Source organism: Paroedura picta, chromosome 10 (assembly GCF_049243985.1).
Source record: "Paroedura picta isolate Pp20150507F chromosome 10, Ppicta_v3.0, whole genome shotgun sequence".
In the NCBI taxonomy this organism is placed as follows: domain Eukaryota; kingdom Metazoa; phylum Chordata; class Lepidosauria; order Squamata; family Gekkonidae; genus Paroedura; species Paroedura picta.
The window spans coordinates 81,108,912-81,129,957 of NC_135378.1; the positions used below are offsets into that span (position 1 = coordinate 81,108,912).

At 42.9% G+C, this 21,046-nt stretch overlaps 1 protein-coding gene across 2 annotated transcripts in view; it reads right to left on the reverse strand.

Annotated features, from left to right (window-relative positions):
- APAF1 (apoptotic peptidase activating factor 1) overlaps positions 1-21,046 on the reverse strand; it is a 40,859-nt gene that overhangs the window by 12,825 nt on the left and 6,988 nt on the right. For both annotated transcript variants that reach the window (XM_077301101.1, XM_077301100.1), the window contains exons 5-21: positions 20,176-20,373; positions 18,456-18,639; positions 17,562-17,674; positions 14,785-14,916; positions 13,431-13,669; positions 12,366-12,533; positions 11,670-11,801; positions 10,306-10,419; positions 8,655-8,839; positions 7,519-7,645; positions 6,273-6,398; positions 4,406-4,540; positions 3,708-3,833; positions 3,227-3,388; positions 2,743-2,871; positions 1,799-1,924; positions 244-363 (exon numbers count right to left, since the gene is read on the reverse strand). In XM_077301101.1, the coding sequence (XP_077157216.1) occupies positions 244-363; positions 1,799-1,924; positions 2,743-2,871; positions 3,227-3,388; positions 3,708-3,833; positions 4,406-4,540; positions 6,273-6,398; positions 7,519-7,645; positions 8,655-8,839; positions 10,306-10,419; positions 11,670-11,801; positions 12,366-12,533; positions 13,431-13,669; positions 14,785-14,916; positions 17,562-17,674; positions 18,456-18,639; positions 20,176-20,373 (2,516 nt within the window). The remainder of the gene's footprint in view (positions 1-243; positions 364-1,798; positions 1,925-2,742; positions 2,872-3,226; positions 3,389-3,707; positions 3,834-4,405; positions 4,541-6,272; positions 6,399-7,518; positions 7,646-8,654; positions 8,840-10,305; positions 10,420-11,669; positions 11,802-12,365; positions 12,534-13,430; positions 13,670-14,784; positions 14,917-17,561; positions 17,675-18,455; positions 18,640-20,175; positions 20,374-21,046) is intronic.

Genomic DNA, 21,046 nt, shown 5'->3' on the forward strand with positions numbered 1-21,046 from the left:
CCCCAACCTGCGGGCCGCGGCCCGGTGCCGGGCCGTGAAGGCCATGGCGCCGGGCCGCGGCTCCCTTTCCCCGCCCCCCCCTGCAGTAAAAAACTTCTTACTGCGGGAGGGCGGGGAGAGGGAATCAGGGCTGGGCGCGGCCCGCGGGTGCGGCCCGTTGCGTGGGTGCGGCCCGCGGGCATGGCCCCACTGATGTAGAGGACATAGGTTACAGCGGAGGAGTGATAAGGTAAGCAAAATTACCTGCAGACGCTTTCGATTGTCAATGGCTAAAACAATCACTTCATTACCCGGAAACAAAACATCGATTTCACGTTTTAACACAACAGCCGAGGATTTGCACACCTTACTTGTCTCCCAAATCTGAGCAAAGACACAAAGGAGAAGTTTTTCAAAGTCAAGCGTTTAAGAACATATGCACAATTTGGAAGTTTACATTTAGGACTTGCACGCATTCTTAACATGACTTTCTTGACTTTCACCCATTAGGTTACTTAAGCCGCAAAAATAGGGGGTGTTTAGTCAATCACATTAATGGAGATAATTTTTCTCATCGGTTTCTTCCGATCTCAAAGAAAACGGAGGGTCTCAACTTGCAAGTCCCATAATTTGTCCAAATCAAGTTAGCAAGGGTTAAGAACAGGGCTTTTGTCTTGATGACACCTATGTTAACAGCCCCCTGCCCCAGCAGTGTTCTCTTAGCAGATGAAGAAATACTGATTTTGAAAGGCCTCCGGTAGCTCACAGCCCATTCTTCATTTTATACTTTTTAATGCTTTTAATGCTTACTGTTGTCAGGGTTTTTTTTTTTTTGCTGCATTGTTTTCTAGCTGTGCAAGTGCTATGGCTCATTGATTGTTAATGTTTGAATCTACTATCTACAGTAGGGGTAGTCAAACTGCAGCCCTCCAGATGTCCATGGACTACAATTCTCATGAGCCCCTGCCAGCGTTTGCTGGCAGGGGCTCATGGGAATTGTAGTCCATGGACATCTGGAAGGCCGCAGTTTGACAACCCCTGATCTACAGTGACATTGCTGATTCAGTATGTTTACTCCATTTTACTGTATTGTTTTGCATCATTTTAATGAGAGCCAGTTTGGTGTAGTGGTTAGGAGTGCGGACTTCTAATCTGGCATGCCGGGTTCGATTCTGTGCTCCCCCACATGCAGCCAGCTGGGTGACCTTGGGCTCCCCACAGCACTGATAAAACTGTTCTGACCGAGCAGTGATATCAGAGGTCTCTCAGCCTCACCCACCCCACAGGGTGTCTGTTGTGGGGAGAGGAATGGGAAGGCGACTGTAAGCCGCTTTGAGCCTCCTTCGGGTAGGGAAAAGCAGCATATAACAACCAACTCTTCTTCTTAATACAGTACATAGCAATAGAAAAGCATATGATACTATAAATGTCATTAACTATATTTATTACACTGATGATGATATCTTGGCTTCCTACACAGATAAAATTGATTGCTTTGTAAAATTATATTTGTAATAAGCCTAAGAAACAGTGCATTAATTAAACAATGAATAAAAATCAGGACAATATACACATTTTGCAGCAACACATATATTATTTGCAACAGTATTTTTCAGTAAGATACTGATAAAAACAAAATAGCGTTCATCCAAATTTGCCAAAGTTTCATGACTGTTTTGACAGTCAGAATTCTTTATTTGACTTACAAAATGTGTGGCTTTCATACTTTCATGATGTGGCAAGCTACTTTGGGTCCCCACGGTGGAGAAGAGTGGGGTATGAATATCGAAATTCATAAATAAGATGAAGATTAACTTACTCTAATTGTCTGATCATCGGAAGACGTCAGAAATAAAGACCCATCGGACGAAAACATCACAGAATGTACCCAACTCATATGTCCTCGGCAGTCAGCAGTTCTGGAATGGGTTTTAATATCCCATATCTAAAGGAAATACAAATGTTTTTAAATAAGTCCAAACCCAAACTATACTGTCATAACAGTAACTTGAGGCATCTGTCACTTTTAAACAAGGCACTTCAGTGGGTTTAGATTAAGCTCTGATCTTGCTGGGAAAAAGCAAGGGGATTACATCCAATTTCTGTCTTTTGACAAGTTCCATCCAGTTACTGCCTTCTGCTAAAGGCCAAACTAGATGTGCAGCCTTCACACACCCCTCCTCACCCCCAGCCACACAACAGCTGCTGAGAATGGCTATTCCAAATAAAGGAGAGCCAGTTTGGACTCTGAATGCTTCTACTGGGGGAGGAAGGGCTCCTTCCCAAAATGGGGAGGGATGGAATACTTCCTAGGTTTTGCTGTTGCACATGCCCAGAACAAAATAATAAGAGCTGTTTTTTGTAACCAAAGGAGTCTCAAAGAGGCTTACAAACACCTTCCCTTCCTCTCCCCACAACAGACCCCCCCTAAGAGACACAGGAGACAGATTTCCTCCAAATTGTTCTCTTTCACAACTGCAAGCGTAACTAGCTGTACTACCTGTAGATGGAATTAACCACTGTGCACGTGACAATGTCCTAAGAGAATAAAGTTGCACAGCTCCTTCGGCAGGCAGGCAGGGCCACTAGAAGGAACTGGAAATAACCCACTTGTTCTTTCTCCAGTGGAGGATACTCCTTGAAAGTTATTTAGATTTCTAAATCATTGAGCCAGCTTGACAGCTTGCGCATCCATCAAAACAGAGGCAAAAGGGAGGAGGAGGAGGAGGAGATATACAATGTCTTAACGTGCGGTTCCCTTACCTCAACAGAATAATGCGATAAAGCAACTGCGACCATTTGACTGTTGGGACAAAAGTCACAGTACTGAATGGTGCTGTGGTTACTGATAAGGATCTCGGCCAATAAACTGCAGGTCTTGACATCAAACAGCTGAAAGCACAAGGACCATTCTCAGGCTCATATCAATCAAAAACGACATCACTGTATGAGTTATTAATATCAGTAATGACTATGACCAGTACCATTACCCAAACTTTAAAATCAAAACAAACTAATAAAAATAGGAGTCTTTTTGGACTTGGAAGCTTAACCCGGTTTTATTCCAGGGTAGCGCGACAAAAACTACAGCCCACTTCTTCAGAAGCGATGAGGGCAGCATCATAGCTTTTATCCTCTATTGAAAATGCTAGTTCCGCTGCACATTACTTTCAAAGAGAAACTGGAAAAAGAATACAGTGACTTATGAAAGAAAAGCATATCCCAACGATGGCAAGACAGTACTTACAAAGAGTTTATTTTTTGCTGCCACCACCACCGTGGAGCCATCTGATGACCAGCAGCAGCATTTGACCAACACTTCCACATCGTCCTCGTATTCATCCGCATTCCTGAAGTAGACTTTCATGTCAACAGTGTTCAGTTCGTTTGCGGAATGCACCTGCCAAAGCTGCAAGAAGGAATACACCATTCATTCATTCATTCATTCATTCATTCATTCATTCATTCATTCATTCATTCATTCATTCATTCATTCATTCATTCATTCATTCATTCATTCATTCATTCATTCTATTCCTCACTAAGACGTCTCCATACTAGATAAAGCCTAGCGTCTCAGGTAGAGGTCTTTCCCATCACCTCCTACCTGATCTTTTTCATGGGACATGCCAGGGATTTAAGTAGGTTAAATTGACAGGCTGAACAGAACCAAGGCCATGGAAATCAAAAGGCATTCAATGTCCTGATGCAGAAGTCTCAAAGCATACCTTCAGTGTTCCATCCGTTGAACAACTAGCTATATATCGGTCATCTGGCGAGAACCTGCAGTGGGTAACGGAACTTATGTGGCCGAACAGTGTGTTACGGCAGTATTTCTTGTTCAAATCCCAGAGCTGTATTTAAAAGAAAGGAACAGCATGAAACCATTTAAGAACTAGCAAGAAAGCCTGTTGAACTTAAAAATATAAAGGGTGCTAGCCTTTCTCCCCCCTACCCCTGGAGCAAGCCTGCCTAATATGGAAGAAGCTGGATGCGGGATGCGGCCATGGATGGAACATCCTTCCTGATTGACCATCCAGCCAATCAGGTTCGGGACATCCAATCTGATTGGCAGTTAGGTGATGAACTCCTCCCACCACCCCCTTCCCGTTTTATTATTATGTTCAGATCAGATGTTCAGCTCAGATCAGGCAACAGGCAGATTCCACTATGAGCATTTTTCTTCTCCAGCTGCTAACCCCTTCTCCTACATGTTCTAATCTACAGAATTTGAAGACATAAAGACGAAGATATAAATAACTTTGTTTGGAAGAAAAACCAAAGGATGCATCTTTTGCATTCTAGTGCCAGTTCTCTTCCCTTACAGTTTACTCGTTAAGGTTGAGAACCACTGATCTAACCCCCAATCACAACAACTGCAACTTAAAATACAAACCTAAATTTTATCTTACGATTTTCAACTCACTTTGATGTAAGTATCATTAGAACAGGTGGCCAACAGATACAGGTGTGAATCTGTGTGGTTAAACTGGCAACAGTTGACCTGTTCGGTATGTTCTTCAAACAAATTCACAAGCTGACCTGTTCTTGAATTCCAGACCTAAAAACAAACATTAAAATATTATGGGATGACTGTTTAGGAAGAGGAAGAGAAAGGGGTTTGTAAGCCATTTTAGGACTGATTCAGGTAGTGAAAAGCGGAGTATTAAAAAACAGGTCTTCTCCTTCTAATACATGCATTTATCTTAGTAAGTGACCCCCCAAAAAGCTTTCTGAAATAATTTTGCGTTATAGGATAAATGTAGACATCTTGGAATATCTCAGACATCATTGCATCTCTCATCCACTCACACTGTAACATGGGGTTGGGTGCTGAGGGTTGCTGAGCCAGGTTTGGTTGTTTGGAGAGGGATATTAGTAATTATTATTATTATTATTATTATTATTATTATTATTAGATTTATAGCCCGCCACTCCCTTGCGGCTCGTGGCGGGTAACAATATCGCAATTCCCCATTAAAACCCCATAAAACAATAATAACATTGCCAATATTGCCGGCATGGCAAGAATGGCAGCTCAACTCCCCCCCTCCCTCCCACTACTAGCGGGTGGAGAGGAGGTCCTGATGATGTTTTGCTTCGGGTCCAGAACCCGAGTCCCCGGGGGAGGCATAGATCTATTATCAGCCCCGGCCTCAACTATAAACCTGGCGGAAGAGCTCCGTCTTGCAGGCCCTGCGGAATGTTGAAAGATCCCGCAGGGCCCGCAGCTCTCCCGGGAGCTCATTCCACCAGGTCGGGGCCAGGACTGAAAAGGCCCTGGCCCTGGTCGAGGCCAGGCGTGCTTCCCTAGGGCCGGGAACGACCAACAGGTTTTCACCCGCAGAGCGCAAGGCCCTGCGAGGGGCATAGGGCGATAGGCGGTCCCTCAGGTATGTGGGTCCCAACTCGCGTAAAGCCTTGAAGGTTAGAACCAGAACCTTGAACCGGATCCGGGCAGCAATTGGCATGATCATCTCTGTCGCTGTATTGTTTGTACTATGTTGTAAATAGGGGTTTTATTGTTTTGCAGGTTGTATTGTATTTTACGGTTTTAAATTGTAACCTGCCGCAAGCTGGCCTTGGCTGAGACCGATGGCTAATAAATCAAAACCAAGTAAAAATAAAAATTAAATAATTTTAAAGAAAAATCTCCCCCAAAGCCTAAACTAGGGTTCCCCAATGGTCCTTGGGCACCTACCTAGTGTTTTTTTAGAAAGTGCTGCCCGCAAAGTGTTTTTAGCCAAAGGGCTGGGCCAGACTGGACTTTTGACCAATAAGGCTTTTGACTGAGCAACATAGATCTGATTGGCTCTGCAGATATTTAGGCATATTGCTTTGGCAGCAGCTATCACCACACGAGGATTCCTCGGGAGGTGGTGGGTTCTCCATCTTTGGAAATTTTTAAACAGAGGCTGGAGAGCCATCTGATGGAGAGGCTGATTCTGTGAAGGCAAAGGTGACAGTAGATGAGCAATTGGGATGGGAGTGTCCTGCATAGTGCAGGGGTTGGACTAGATGACCCAGAATGTCCCTTCCAACTCTATGATTCTACGATTCTAAGGATCTTCCCCGTGTGACCAAACAGAAGCTGCAGCAGTGGTTTTGTGGCAGCACCCACCACATGCTGTCGGAATTTCAAAGGTTCCCCCAGGCTCAAAAAGGCTGAGGACCCCTGGCATAAGCAAACAACAAGCAAATTAAATACTTGCTCGGGTTCTCAGTGGCAAGACTTAGAAACAGAACGAATCGTTAAAGGAGAAGTACTGGCTGGCCACCAGCATGCTTCCTACCTTCACTGTTTTATCCATGGAGCAAGTGGCGACAAACTTGCCATCTGCCGAAAAAGCGCAGCAGAGCACGTCGTCATCATGAGCTTTGACTTCAAGGAGCTTTTCCCCACTTTCTGCTTTAAAAATCTAGGCAAGTACAAGATAACAAAGGCGAAGACATATATGCAGGAGTTTTGATTAATTTTCAAGGAACTCTAGTCGGAGCTAAGAAGAATGCTGATAAAGACGGAACAGTAATCACGGCTCCAAAACTGAAAGGCAGAGTGGGAAACACCAGCACAAGGTGTGTGTGCGGAAAATAAATAAATGAGCAACACTAACCAGGATTAGGAGATTGGACAGCACTGCGTCCACACCAAACCTTAGCATTCTTAGTTCTTAACAGAGACAAAGTGTATATCAAAACTGATTAGGGCAATTGATCTATATAGCAGGGGTGGGCAAACTGTGGCTCTCCGGATGTCTATGGACTACAATAACCATGAGTCCCTGCCAGGTGCTGGCAGGTACCGTAATTACATACAGCAGATGAAAACAAATCATGCAGAACATTGCACAATTTACTGCAGAATGAGCTCCTTCCACAAGCAAGATAATGGAAAAGGCAGTCCCTCAAAACAACCTACAAAAAAAGTGCGACGATACAAAGGGGAAGAGAGCTGTGAGACAGCTGTGACCTTGCAATGAGTGAGTCTCTTAGAGAAGGAAACTCATATCTACAGCTCTTAATGTGACTGGCGGCTTCATGCAAGGAAGTAAAACGTATACTTTATTCTTTGAATAAAAGAACAGCAATTCTTTATCTGAAGATGGTTCAGAATATTGTGATAGGGGCTGTGACGTGTGCCATTCATTAGGCTTCCAGCTTTTTGGTGGTTGACTTTTCAACTATGTCACTCAGTACTTCCTATGTAATTTCCATATTCCTTTTTTTTTTTTTGCATTTTCTTGTTTATGTATACCTTACACAACTTCAAAATCCACCTTGTGTAACTCTAAAGTCATGTGGTTTCCAAATAAAATTGTCATACCTTTTGCATTGTTAGTGGGCAGGTGCATTTCCCCCCTTATCTGCATTTGCATTTTTGTAAGTAAAACCAGACATCACCCACTGCCCTCTAAACCAGGGGTAGTCAAATTGCGGCCCTCCAGATGTCCATGGACTACAATTCCCAGGAGCCCCTGCCAGCGAATGCTCTAAACCAAAAGCTGCCAATATAGCTTCCCTGTTGCCAATGTACCTTACCTGCAATGTTTTATCAGAGCCACAGGAAGCTATTCTCTGTCTATCCTGGGAAAAGCAGGCATGGTAAACAGCATCTTTATGTGGACTCACAACCAAACGGTAGAGGTTCTTCATGGATTGTTTATTTCTGTGTTACAGAAAAATAAGAGGACAGCACCTTTACCGACTTCAGACTGAATGCAAAAAAGAATCCTTGCTTTTAATCAAACTTTAAACAAGTTTATTGTAATTGTTATTAAGTGACCCATATATTGTTATATATTTAATGCATTTCAACAAATTTAACATAGGCTTTGGCCTACCAGTCTGCAAATTAATGTTTTTGGGGAGGACTGTGATCAAACTTAAGTAACTGCTTCATCAATAAGGAGTGTTATATCCTTTCGACAGAAGTACTGAAATGTCATTCATTTTGCTCTACGGCTGTTAAGGAAAGGGGGGGACAATTAATGAATGAAAACTGAACTCTTGGATGTAAGTAGATGAGCAGTTATATGCTATCCAGTTAGAATGATAGAATAAGAGTTGGAAGGGACCTCATGGGTCATCTAGTCCAACCCCCTGCACTATGCAATTTCTGGTACAAGAATCATACTGGAACTGTGTTTGACCTAAGAACCCATTTATTTCCTCAAAAGTAATTTCCTTGGCATGCATTGGAAGCTGCTGGGAAGGTGGGAGGAAACAGTTTCATTAACTACTTCCAGTTTGAGATGAAGAAGCCACTGTTCAAAAAAAACACACACCAGAATAACTTCCGGACCCACACTTTAAAACAAGCACAGATAAAAAGGGACTCTTGAACTGGGCTCAAAAGGAACAAAAAAAGTTTCAAAAGTAGTTCCTTAGTTTGTCTAAATCAGGGGTAGTCAAACTGCGGCCCTCCAGAGGTCCATGGACTACAATTCCCAGAAGTCCCTGCCAGCATTCGCTGGTCCATGGACCTCTGGAGGGCCGCAGTTTGACTACCCCTGTGGACATGTTTTGTATGACAACTATACAGCAAGCAGAAAAGTTGTTTACAGGCTTCATTAGGACCAACACAATAGCATAGAACAATGTGCAAGCTTTGTAGGAACTCATAATTGGGCCGGATGTTATTTAAAAAAGAGAGAAGAAAACATGCATCTACTAACATCCACTCCACATAAAGGGACCCCTTGGCACATTCCTGCTGGGCTTGCAGCTTTGCTTGCCGATACACCTCTGAGTCCTCGGGCTGACACAATCCCAACTGTACAATGTCTGGGAATGGTTGTCTTCCAAGGAGGTGTCCGTTGAGAGACAGAAATTCCTGGAAGTTTTCACGTACAGTGGTATCCTGGGAACAAGATATATTGCGTCACAGACAACAGCACACCTGGAGGCAGGTATTTTAAGCTTGTATGCTTTGGGCTGGCTGCTTTGGGCTTGAACGGCGGCTTTGGTGGCCAAATCACACAAGCCTAACTATTATTGTTGTAGTTACTCTTAGCAGGCTTTCTCAACCACGGTCTCTTGATAGGCCTGGAAGGGTTTCCTGAGTGGGTGGGAGTTAATTAATTTTTTATATATTTTAAAATCTTGTTGGATATCATCCCTCCAAGGGGTCAGGATCTGGGCTACTTTTAGCCCCTACCTCTCCCCATTGCCTCCTTCTATTGCTGAAACTGAGACCAATTTCTTTCTGAACAGTGGAGGGAAGCTCTGTTCAAAATAAGCCACCATGGCCTGGTATGTAACATCCAATTAAGCATCTATTAAAAGGGCAATCTATTAGAGAGCCTCTTGTGGTGCAGAATGGTAGGGCAGCTGTCTGAAAGCTTTGCCCATGAGGTTGACTCAGTCTTCCATCATTCCGAGGTCGGTAAAATGAGTATCCAGCTTGCTGGGGGGTAAAACGGTAATGACTGGGGAAGGCACTGGCAAACCACCCCTTATTGAGTCTGCCATGAAAACGCTGGAGGGCGTCACCCCAAGGGTCAGACATGACCTGGTGCTTGCACAGGGGATACCTTTACCTTTACCTTTAAAAGGGCAAAACACATTTTTCTCCAGGCAGTTAGAAACCATATACTTGCCTCACAATACAGTGGAGCACATCAAAAGCAATTTTGTTGCTGTCATGTTTCACATTATTTGACCCAATTTGATAAATGAGAAACTGCTGGTGTTACGAGGTGGCGTTTTGCTCCGTATGAAGCTTATTTTGACTTTGAATTACTGAATAGCTGAAGGCTGCAGGCTGCAAGGGTTCCAAGTTTCAGTAAAGAGAAGTTTAATTAAGACCTTCTTTGTTGGTTTAACTTGTCAAGTTATCTCTTCCGATATGGGATCTACTAAACGCAGAAGGGAGGCAGAGGGACATTCTCCCCCAGCTTCTAAACAGCTGAAAATTGGAAACTTTTTTCCTGTTCAAGTTCCTACCTCTAACAGATATTCCACTCTATCTGATCTGCCTGATATTAATGACTCAAGAATTATTTCCACGGGATCCCAGGAATGTCGTAACAACAATAATCATTTGAATTCCACGCAGCTTCCAGTTGAGAACTCAGTTTCCAACTATAATTCTGCTGAGAAGCTGGAGTCAATGGCTAATATTTTACATCTTATTGCAAATAAGCCACCAGCACAATCCAAATCAGCTACCACAACAGTTGTGCAAGGATTTGGGAATGACCCCACACAATTATTTGCCCTTTAAAGCCAATTCACTTTAAAGCCAAATTATCCCCACTTATTTGGGAAAATCATCTCGGGCCACTGTAAACTGAACTGTGTCCAGCAGTTGCATGTTTATCACACCTTTTGATCCAGTATCTGACTGTATTCCACATATTCGTGAATCAAGTGAGCTGGGCCCAACAGTTCTGTTTTTGTCTTAATCCAGTCCAGTGAAAACAAAAGGGCACACAGTTCCTATAAAAGGGAGAGGAATAGACAATGTTTGCAAATTATGGCTAAAAGGTTATTTTAAAACTGCAAGCTAGCCCCCTCCCTTCCTGCTGGAGCTTTCAGGCTTGCACCCAGGGAGATTCACTTGTGCAGACCACATACAAACAGCCTCTGCAAGAATATCACAGCTGTGGGAAAAGCTGGGAGCCAGTAGTAAAGTAACAAGATTGTGAATGAAGAAGGGTTCACATTCAGTGTCCAGCACTTTCACTGAATGAATTCCAGGGAGCTGATGCTGAAAATTATTTTCTCTCCCTGAGAATCTGGAGAGCCACTGGCAGTGAGTGTAGGTCCAAACTGAAAATATTCAACCAGTTGGATGATACAGAAATGTAATTTTTTTGGTTAAACTTATTCCAACTTATTCTGTAGGTATTTAACATAAACCAAAATGGGTTAGAATCATAGAATCATAGAGTTGGAAGGGGCCACATAGGCCATCTAGTCCAACCCCCTGCTCAACGCAGGATCAGCCCTAAGCATCCTAAAGCATCCAAGAAAAGTGTGTATCCAACCTTTGCTTGAAGGGTTCCGGATAAACACTTTTTCTTTTTCTTTTCAATAGAGCTGTGAAAACGTAGAGCAGCAGAAACCTCCAGGAAATGTTGAGCATGAGGAATGATTCATAGGAAAACAAACCACTGAGGAACATCCTTGAAAACGGGCCCTTGAAAAGGAAAAAAAAATGCGTTTATCCGGAACCCGTTTTGGTTACATTTTTGTACCAGCCAATTGGTTGAATTTTTCCCAGTTTGGATTACTCCATTTGGCCAGCCCTCTTTTGTACGTAGTGAGCGTAGGTCCATCTTGGTATAAAGCAGCATCATAACCTGTCCATTCCAACATGTTACGTACTTTTTCACTGTTCAGCTGTGACTGCTCAGCAATTGCATTTTCATTTTCAATTGCATTAAAAGCCATAAATACTGCCAATTTCGTCTAGCACACACAATTTCCATTTCCACGGAATTAACAACGTGCGCATGGCATCTATAAAATATACGAATGTTTGCTCAGCGCTCTGAACTGGATTGAAGGAAAAGATGTTGCTGTCAAGCGGTAAAGCCATCTACAGAAATAATCTATATTTTTCATCACACAAACAAAAACCTCGCCGGTTTACAGAGTTTTGAGAAGATGAGGTGAAGAACTGAGATCACCATTAGTCCCTGCATGCAACAGTGTGCAGAAAGGGAAGAGACATTAGTTCTTACCTCGTGCATATCGGCCCTTGCCATATGGTAAGCCAGAAAATTATACCAATACATGCAGTCCTCTTGTGACAGAGTTGGTACAGAATGTTTATAATGTCTCTTGTACTGGTGGACTGCCTTTTTATGTCGCTCCTGTGAAATTAATAACATGTCAATGTTAGGCTGCTGGATTTCTCTTTTGGTTAAGCATTCACTGGGTTCTCTCCAAAATTTCCATAGAGAGAAGGAGGAAGGCTGATCTCTAATTCCACTCCCCACAAGCTATTCCTGTGGGGTCCCTAACCCACAGGGCCAGTATTTGGTAGGGGGCATTTTGGGATGCTATGGGGGGGGGGAATCTATAAAAGTCATCTACTCTTGTGCCTCTCAGAAATTCCAGGTAGTGTCCAAGCCATTTTGACTGAAATAAATTAGCAGAAGACTACACCCCACTCATCAAAAGCAATACAGGTAGCAATATTAACTACTTGCTACCCAGATGTAGGTAACTGTGCTGTTAAGTCACTTCCAATTTATTACTAGAGATGGAAGAAGTAGTGCTGGCAGGGGTTCATAGGAACTGTAGCCCATAGACATTTGGAGCGCCAGAATTCAGCCACCCGTGATACCAGTAATAGATTTTATATATTGACTAAACACTCGGCTATTTGTGTTTTAAGATTTATCTACTTTCCTGAGAAAAATGGCTAGAGGTACCTGAAGCTGCGAGCGATTCTTCTCTGCAAGAAAATCGAGCTGAAGGTCGTGCAGATAATAACGGAATGATTTTCCATTCCGATCACAAAATAAGAGAGATTTGTTCACAAACTCCTGCAGTATGTCTTCTGCTTCTTCAGTCTCCATGTCCCAAAGGATACAAAACACCTAAAATGTGTTGCGAGACAAAAGAACTGGTCAAGAAGCCAATCAGTAAAGCAGTAATAATCTACTTCACAAACAGCGTGTTAAATGAATGCAAACCTCAAGGACCCTCTGTCTGTATATATTCCCCGAAGACCAATATGTTCTATGTGTTCCAACAGCTTGGTGGTCCCTGGCCCCAAAGACCGTCTTGGCCTCGACCAGGACTAGGGCCTTCTCAGCTCCCCAACGAGATCAAGGCCTTATCAAAACTCAAATAGTTCCGTAGGGCCTGCAAGACAGAGCTCTTCCGCCAGGCTTTCAGATGACACGTATAAGGGAGCTGCATGTAATCCCTCAAGAGGCTAAAAAAAACCTCCTGAAAAGCCAACACTGACAGTCAGGGAGCTTCATGGTCAAAAATGTTATGTAGCAATAGGGGAATGCAATGAGGAGAGGGAATTAGAAATTTCTCTCACAAAGCTTTCCCTGAAAACTTCCTTCACAGGAAGAAGGGTCTCCCCTCCTCCACAGCTTCCTGTGTCATGTGACATTTTGGCAAAACTGTCTCCCAATACCGACTTTTTAGAGGTTTCTTAGATAGGTACAGAGGTTCTGCTTCCACGTGCACTTTATGTTCTGCTTCCACATGCACTTTATGTTCTGCTTCCACATGCACTTTATGTTCTGCTTCCACATGCACTTTATGTTCACAATGGCCACCATCCTAATGATGGATCCTGGAGAAACACAACATTCTCTATAAATAGCCAACAAATCAGGAGAGTTTGCTGGCAGGGGCTCATGGGAATTGTAGTCCATGGACATCTGGAGGACCGCAGGTTGACTACCCCTGCAATAAATGGCATTTTAACTCTCACAATCCCCACATTCAGACCAGGTACTGATTAAGAACCTTACTTTTGAAGGCACTTTGATGTCCTTTTGAAGGACAGAAAGGTCTGTGTAGTAGTCTTTAAGATCCTTTCGCAGCATTTCAACACTTATGGACATGGCTTCATCGAGGGCTTCATAATCGTAAGAAGACGACTTCCTTATTCTTTTAAACTGCTTGTTCTGAAGCTGTTTGTGGTAGTAATCCCAGCGATTGGGAAAATCTCGTAATAACGCTCCTATCAACGACACCACAAGAGGAGAACCTGAAACACAGAAACCAAGAGGTTGAAATGGAAAGAGGGCGGGAAAGGGGTGTCTGTAATCCTCGTAAAGTGGTGGAGACAAGTATGCTGCTTTGGTTCCCCCTTGGGGGAGAAAAGTGGCATATAAATGTATTTAATATTTATTTGCTTAATTTACTGAGGAAAAGGAAGGAATTACACTTCTTTTAAAGTCATCAAGAGAACTGAACATAAGAGAGAAGAAAACTTGGTCCTTGCGGGCAGCAGTGGACCATTGGTGGACCTCCGGATGGCATCTGGGTTTTGGCAAGTGTGTGACACAGTGTTGGACTGGATGGGCCATTGATCTGATACAACATGGCGCCTTTAATGTTCTTAGTCATGATAATGATGCTCTGTTATCTTAGTGCTTATAGGTCACAACGATGGGAGGGCTTCTGGAGTTCTGGATCTGCTGGGGGACATCTTGATGGCACCTGGGTTTTGGCCATTGTGTGACACAAAATGTTGGATTGGATAGGCCACTGGCCTGATCCAACATGGTGCCCTTATGTAAAACTCCAGACAACAAAGTGGTTATTGAAATACATAATGGCTGAGAGCCGACCCTGGCCCAACTGGGTTATCATCTACTAAAGGCATGGCTAGGATTATAGCCTTCCTCTGTACACACAATTAACTTATTAGTAAAGTCCAACCTTGGAGAGTCAAGGATCTGCATGGATTCCAGACTGCTTTGGGGGTTTTAAGAACCCTGACAGCTAATTTGTGGCAGCCCAGGGGACAATGGACAATTGGAACTATGTAGTCATTGAGACTGGAGAGAAGAAAAGAAAGCAGCCTGTTTTTCATTCTTTCCACTGACCAGATGACATACACTTCAGCAGTAGCAAGAGGGTACTAAGAGATCGGAACCAGGGTTTTTTCCCCATTAAAATGATCACAAAATGTCAAAGCGATGCTTTGAAAGAGAGGCAAAGTCATCATGCTTAAGAACAACACAGGAGGGAATTGCTACTTTCAGAACGGGATCAAATTCACAAAGCCATTCGTTTTTTTCCAAAATGGCATTTGTGCAGAGGAGCACTGAAATACTGTCGATCTTCTTATAAGGGGGGAAAAACAAAAACACGTACCTTTGCATTCTCTTATAATACTATCAGCTTTTTCTGGCAGCTCCACGATTTCCATATTAACAAACAGGGATAAAATTTCAAGTGCTTTGTCGTGTGGCAATCCACTTTCCAGAGGAACTTCGTATTTCTTGCCTGGGTTAGGGTTAAAATTTGAAATTAGCAAGAAATACATTTACTAACTTGTGGAAGACCTAAGGATTACATACATTCTGCATTTAGCATGCATTACACTTAAAGCATTTAGCATGCATTACACTCAATGGCAGTCTTCAAGCAAAGGTTGGATACACACTTTTCTTGGATGCTTTAGGGTGCTTAGGGCTAATCCTGCGTTGAGCAGGGGGTTGGACTGGATGGCCTCTATGGCCCCTTCCAACTCTATGATTCTATGATATTCTCTGATTCTAAAGGTGAATCATAGAAGTCAGTTTAAGACATGCTGCATCTTTCCCCATTGCTTTTAAATGATTTCAAAATCCAAAAGTGGAGTTTACTCAAAAATAGTGTTCCTGACGTTGATCTTGAAATGATTCTGAGTGTGCTAATTTCTGCACAAATATATATAGCATCTCATCAGAAATATATGAATACAGTATCAGAACGGATGTATAAAATTTGAAAACTCGTGTATTTAATTTAAATGACTTACTATAAACACTGTGCCTCCAGGGAGGGAGGTATATAAATGTAATTAATTAATCATGAGCATTTAGTCTCTGCTAAGCTTCACGAACAATGGATTTTTCATCATGTTCTATATTAAAACATAAAAGGAGTGCCTGATCTTACGTGGACTTTGAACCAATATGTTTGTGCTTGAGAGCCAGTGTGGTGTTACCGCTAAAGAGTAGCAGCCTCTAATTTGGAGAACTGGTGATTCCCCACTCTTCTAAATGCAGCCAGCTGGGTGACCTTGGGCTAGTCACAGTTCTCTTAGGGCTGTTCTCACATAGAAGTTCTCTCAGAACTCTCTTAGCCCCACCTACCTCACAGAGTGTCTATTGTGGGGAGAGAAAGATAAAGATATTTCTAAGCTGCTTTGGGATTCCTTCGGGTAGTGAAAAACAGGGTATAAAACAACAGGTCATCTCTCTTCTTGAAGACTTTTGTTAAATTCTTTTTAGAAATATAAACGCTTCCTTTATGAGATGGTAATTATATAACAGGGGGAAGCTCTCTTTTTGGGATATTTAGATATTATACGGGATTTATTGAAGATACTTATCATATGTATATTTTAGAGTCTTAGGTATTTATTGTTTATACTCAGTTTGACTCATCATGGGGACTGACTCATAATGGTGATGTAATAATTTATTTATAGTTTGTGTCTCTCTCCAGTCACTGGTGCAGTGATCACGAACTGTTCAGATTCCTGTTTAGCTAATGTTTAACTATCTACATAATCTATATGGAAATTTAATAAACATATTCAGGCAGTGGCCTAACATTTGACATAACCTCCCTGCCACCATATCTCAACTGCAGATATGAATCTGGTACTATCTGCTAGTAATTTCCCTAATGAAATTTTACCAGATCATTTAAAATCTTCATCTAAAAGGAAAGCATTTAAAGTTGCTTTTAATTACATATGTTTGTTTATATGTTGGAAACCGGCCCGAGACTGGGCCTAGAAAAGGGCAGCCTATAAATCAAATAATAAAATAAATAAATAAGTCCAAATCCAGCATGCCAAGGTTTCAATAATATAGGTCAGTGATTAAGCTAGAATCTAGGAACTGACTATGCAGTAGGGGTGTGCTGAACCTGAACGACCCCCTCTCTGCCTATGCCCCCTGAAGAACACTGCACTCTGCAAATTCCATCTGGTTGTTGGTCCCTTGCCTCAAGGAAGTATGTCTGGCCTCAACCAGGGCCAGGACGTTTTCAGTCCTGGCCCTACTTGGTGGAATGTTTTAGGATGCTCTGGGCTGATCCTGCGTTGAGCAGGGGGTTGGACTAGATGGCTTGTATGTCTCCTTCCAACTCTATGATTCTATGATTCTATGAATGACCTCGGAGATCAGGGCCCTGTTGAAGTTGGCACAGTTCAGCAGGGCCTGCAAGGTGGAGCTCTTCCACCAAATCTTTGGTCGGGGCCAATAACCCTACAACAGCTATGGGCCCCCCTGGCAAAAACTTCCCCCCTGAGACACCCATCCTGGAAACGACCCACCAGCAGTGACCAGTTTCTGGATGGCAAGAGAATAATCAATGCTGTTAATTAGATGCTGCTAAACTGTTAATAGGTTTTAAATTGTTGGATTGCTATTTTTTTTGATGTCTTAATTGCTGATATTGATAACTTGTGTATGCACACCACCCTGAGCTGGACTCAGAAGGGCAGTCTAGAAATTTATTAAATTATCACCCCAGCATGGAGCAGGGGGTTGGACTAGATGACCCTGGAGGTACCTTCCAACTCTATGATTCTACAATTGAAACCTGTGTTGGTCAGTTGACGGCGGAGATTCTCTCTAGGTGATCAGGAAGGAAAGAGTCATGGGTTTTTGCTCTCCCATCCACTTCCCATGGCATGTTGGTATGTTATTGTTATTGTTATATTGATATTGTTCTATGTAAACGTTCTAAAATGTTTTATGTAAACGGCCCAGAACTGTAGGGAAGGGCGGTATAAAATAAAAATATAAATAAATAAATAAATAAATAAAATGAGAGCCAAATTACCATCCAAACAGGCCTTGTATCAACAAGAAAAATATTCAGACAGCAAGAAAAGAACACATGGAATTAAGAGAGAAAAAAGTCCTTACCACTCATGGAATCTGCCACACTCCTGTCTCTGCTGGTGATAAGAATCCGACAGTGGCTGTCAAAGGCTTTTAATACCCAGGAATCCCAAATGTCATCGAGCACCAAGAGAGACCTATTTTAAAAAGATGGCAAACTAGGAGTTGATAAGTGAACGCATTTTGAGCCACTGTACATAGGTTCATCAAACACTTTTTTGGCAGCAGAGGAGAGGACCTGCAGTAACGGCTTTAAAGCCAGCTTGGTGCAGTGGTTAAGAGTGGGGACTTCTAATCTAGCAAGCCAGGTTTGATTCCCCGCTCCCCCACATGCAGCCAGCTGGGTGATCTTGGGCTCGCCACGGCACTGATAAAGCTGTTCTGACCGAGCAGCAACATCAGGGCTCTCTCAGCCTCACCTCCCTCACAGGGTGTCTGTTTTGGGGAGAGGAAAGGGAAGACTACTGTAAGCTGCTCTGAGACTCCTTCAGGTAGAGAAAAGCGTCATATAAGAACCAACTCTTCTTCTTCTCCTTCTCCTAAAGTATGTGTAGAGCAGCACTGTCCACATATCTGGAAAAATGTTCACAGTCAGAGTAGTTTAGCAGTAAGATTGGCTGCCTAAGGAGGTGGAGAACTCCCCCTCACTCCGTCTTATTCTGGATGCTTTAGGCCGAGATCCTTTGAGCAGAGGGTTGGCCTGTATGGTGCCTTCCAACTTAAGATGTTCCCAATGTGTGACTAACTTAAGAACTGATCTCTTCAATTAACTCCCGCCACATTATTTACTTTGAAATTGAAAAAAAGAATTCCATTTGCACATCGGGGCGTGTTGCATGCAGGCGCTTGATGAAAACAGCAGCACCTTCGCCAAGCTGATTTAAAGCAAGAATTACATCTCTGTTCCATAGACTGCACCTTGGGTATTTCCGTAGCATCAGCCAACGGAGGCGGTCTTTCGCTTCCTCTATATTGAGAGGGGGCCTCTGCAGAAAAGTGAAGTCTTGGTCTAGCCTCACGCACAGATTTTGGAGTTTCATTAGCAGTCCTGCCTTGTCTTGTTTGCCAACGGAAACCCAATGTACTCCTCCGGGGAAGCAGTCTAGCAAAAAGATGCCAAGATATAATTAGGGTATCACAGAGAATAAGCATGCCTGAACAAAACCCTGAGTCAGGACATTTAAAAAAAAAAACTAACTGAAGAGGGGTACCAGAAGACTTTTGTGTTTATTCTAGTAGACATATTGCATGCATGTAACAGCCTTCACACTTCCAGCTCCAAAATACTGCCACTCAAACCCTTGTATTATGGGAGCAGTAGCATCATCATCATCATCATCATATCATCATTAAATGTTACCCGCCACTCTTGAGAGGCTCATGGCGAGATACAGAAAGTCCAGCTAAAACCCCATTAAAATGGACAATCAACAATACAATAACAGCATAGCAACAACAACATGGTGGAACCCCCAATCCCTCCCCATCCAACTTCAAAAGGGAGCAGGAAGGAAAGACAAGAATCACAGATGGCATTTAACATCAGGGGGACCTCGACTGATCTTCCTTCACTACCCCAGCCTCAACCATACTCCTGGCGAAGGGCTCCGTTTTACAGGCCCTATGGAATTCTGAAAGGTCCCAGGGGCCCGCAGCTCACCCGGGAGCTCATTCCACCAGGTCGGGGCCAGGACTGAAAAGGCCCTGGCCCTGGTCGAGGCTAGGCGTGCTTCTTTGGGGCTGGGAATGAAGAAGCATACCTAGCCTCAACCAGGGCTAGGGCCTTTTCGGTCCTGGCCTCGACCTGGTGGAATGAGCTCCCAGGTGAGCTGTGGGCCCTTGGGACCTTCCAGAATTCCGCAGGGCCTGTAAAACGGAGCTCTTCCGCTGAGTCTACCATCCTACTGTGCTACTTGCTGGTTACACTTGTATTTGTTTATACACTTGCATTTGTAATGGAAGGGAAAACAGAGATTACAGAACATTTCCCAAGTGCAAATTAAACAGCCATGTTCATACGGGAGTGTTAGTATCAACACTTACGAACAGAGACCAAGCAAAACAAACCTACTAGATGAGCTTGGCTAGCTACCAGAATTACAAAACCAGAAAGAGAAAAAAACCCAACCTAATTGGACACGTTAGGAATCCAAAGGTTGGCTACAGGGATAATTTTAAAAGGCAAATACTTATTACAATAAAGTCTCAAGTGATTCCATTCTTAGCATCCTTTAAAAGAAAAAGACATCTAGATCTAGTTGTTTGGTCAAGTTTTTAAAATTATGCCCATGTGACTTCTTGCATTGTTTTAAGGAAGCTCTCTTTCAGAGCCTGAGCAATGGGAAATACATATTTTATTTATTTATTTATTTATTTATTTATTTATTTATTTATTTATTTATTTATTTATTTATTTATTTATTTATTTATTATACTTCTATACCGCCCTCCCCGGAGGCTCAGGGCGGTTTACATTATAACAGAAAACAATACATAAAACAGTCTGTAGAACATGTATAACTGATAACTAATAATTGTAACCAAATAACAACACAGTATAACAGTAAACAATATAGTAATACAAACAGGTCCAGGGCTGAATATATACATATATTCGATACGAGGCAACTAGAAATACCTTTCAAAAGATTGTGGTCACGAAGGGCTTCTGCTGTCAAGACAGACTTTCCGCACCCGGCCATTCCATAAACAATAACCCATCCTGAATCACTTTTTAACCTGTACAGTTTTTGCTGGATTGTGTTTGTTAGTTCCGGACGAGTGACGAAGACCACTGGCCGCTGGGGAACACCACCCTCACAAAGGACAGTCTTAACTGGAATCCAGAGACACACAAAAGGGAAGACAGTTAACTCAAATATCACATTACATTCTTTACTTTCCACAGTACAGATCAGAAATACCAGTTCAACAGCCCCAAAATACAAGTCTAATGCAGTCATCTCCACTTCAAATCTTTCATGTAGCTTACCACCAGAAGAAGAGCTGGTTCTTATATGCCGCTTTTCTCTCCCTGAAGGAGTCTCAAAGTGGCTTACATTTGCCTTCCCTTTCCTCTACCCACCACAGACACCCTGTGAGCAAGGTGAGGCTGAGAGAGCCCTGATATTACTGAAGAAGGAGAGTTGGTTCTTATATGCCGCTTTTCTCTACCCGAAGGAGTCTCAGAGCGGCTTATATTCGCCTTCCCTTTTCTCTCCCTACAACAGACACCCTGTGAGGTAGGTGAGACTGAGAGAGCCCTGATATAACTGAAGAAGAAGACGTGGTTCTTATATGCCGCTTTTCTCTCCCCAAAGGAGTCTCAAAGCGGCTTACATTCACCTTCCCTTTCCTCTCCCCACAACAGACACCCTGTGAGGGAGAGGAGGCTGAGAGAGCTCTGATATTCCTGCTCGGTCAGAACAGCTTTATCAGTGCTGATTCCAAGCCTCCAAAAGAAAACAAAACAGATGGCAAATACAATTAACAGTAGGAAACTGAGAACA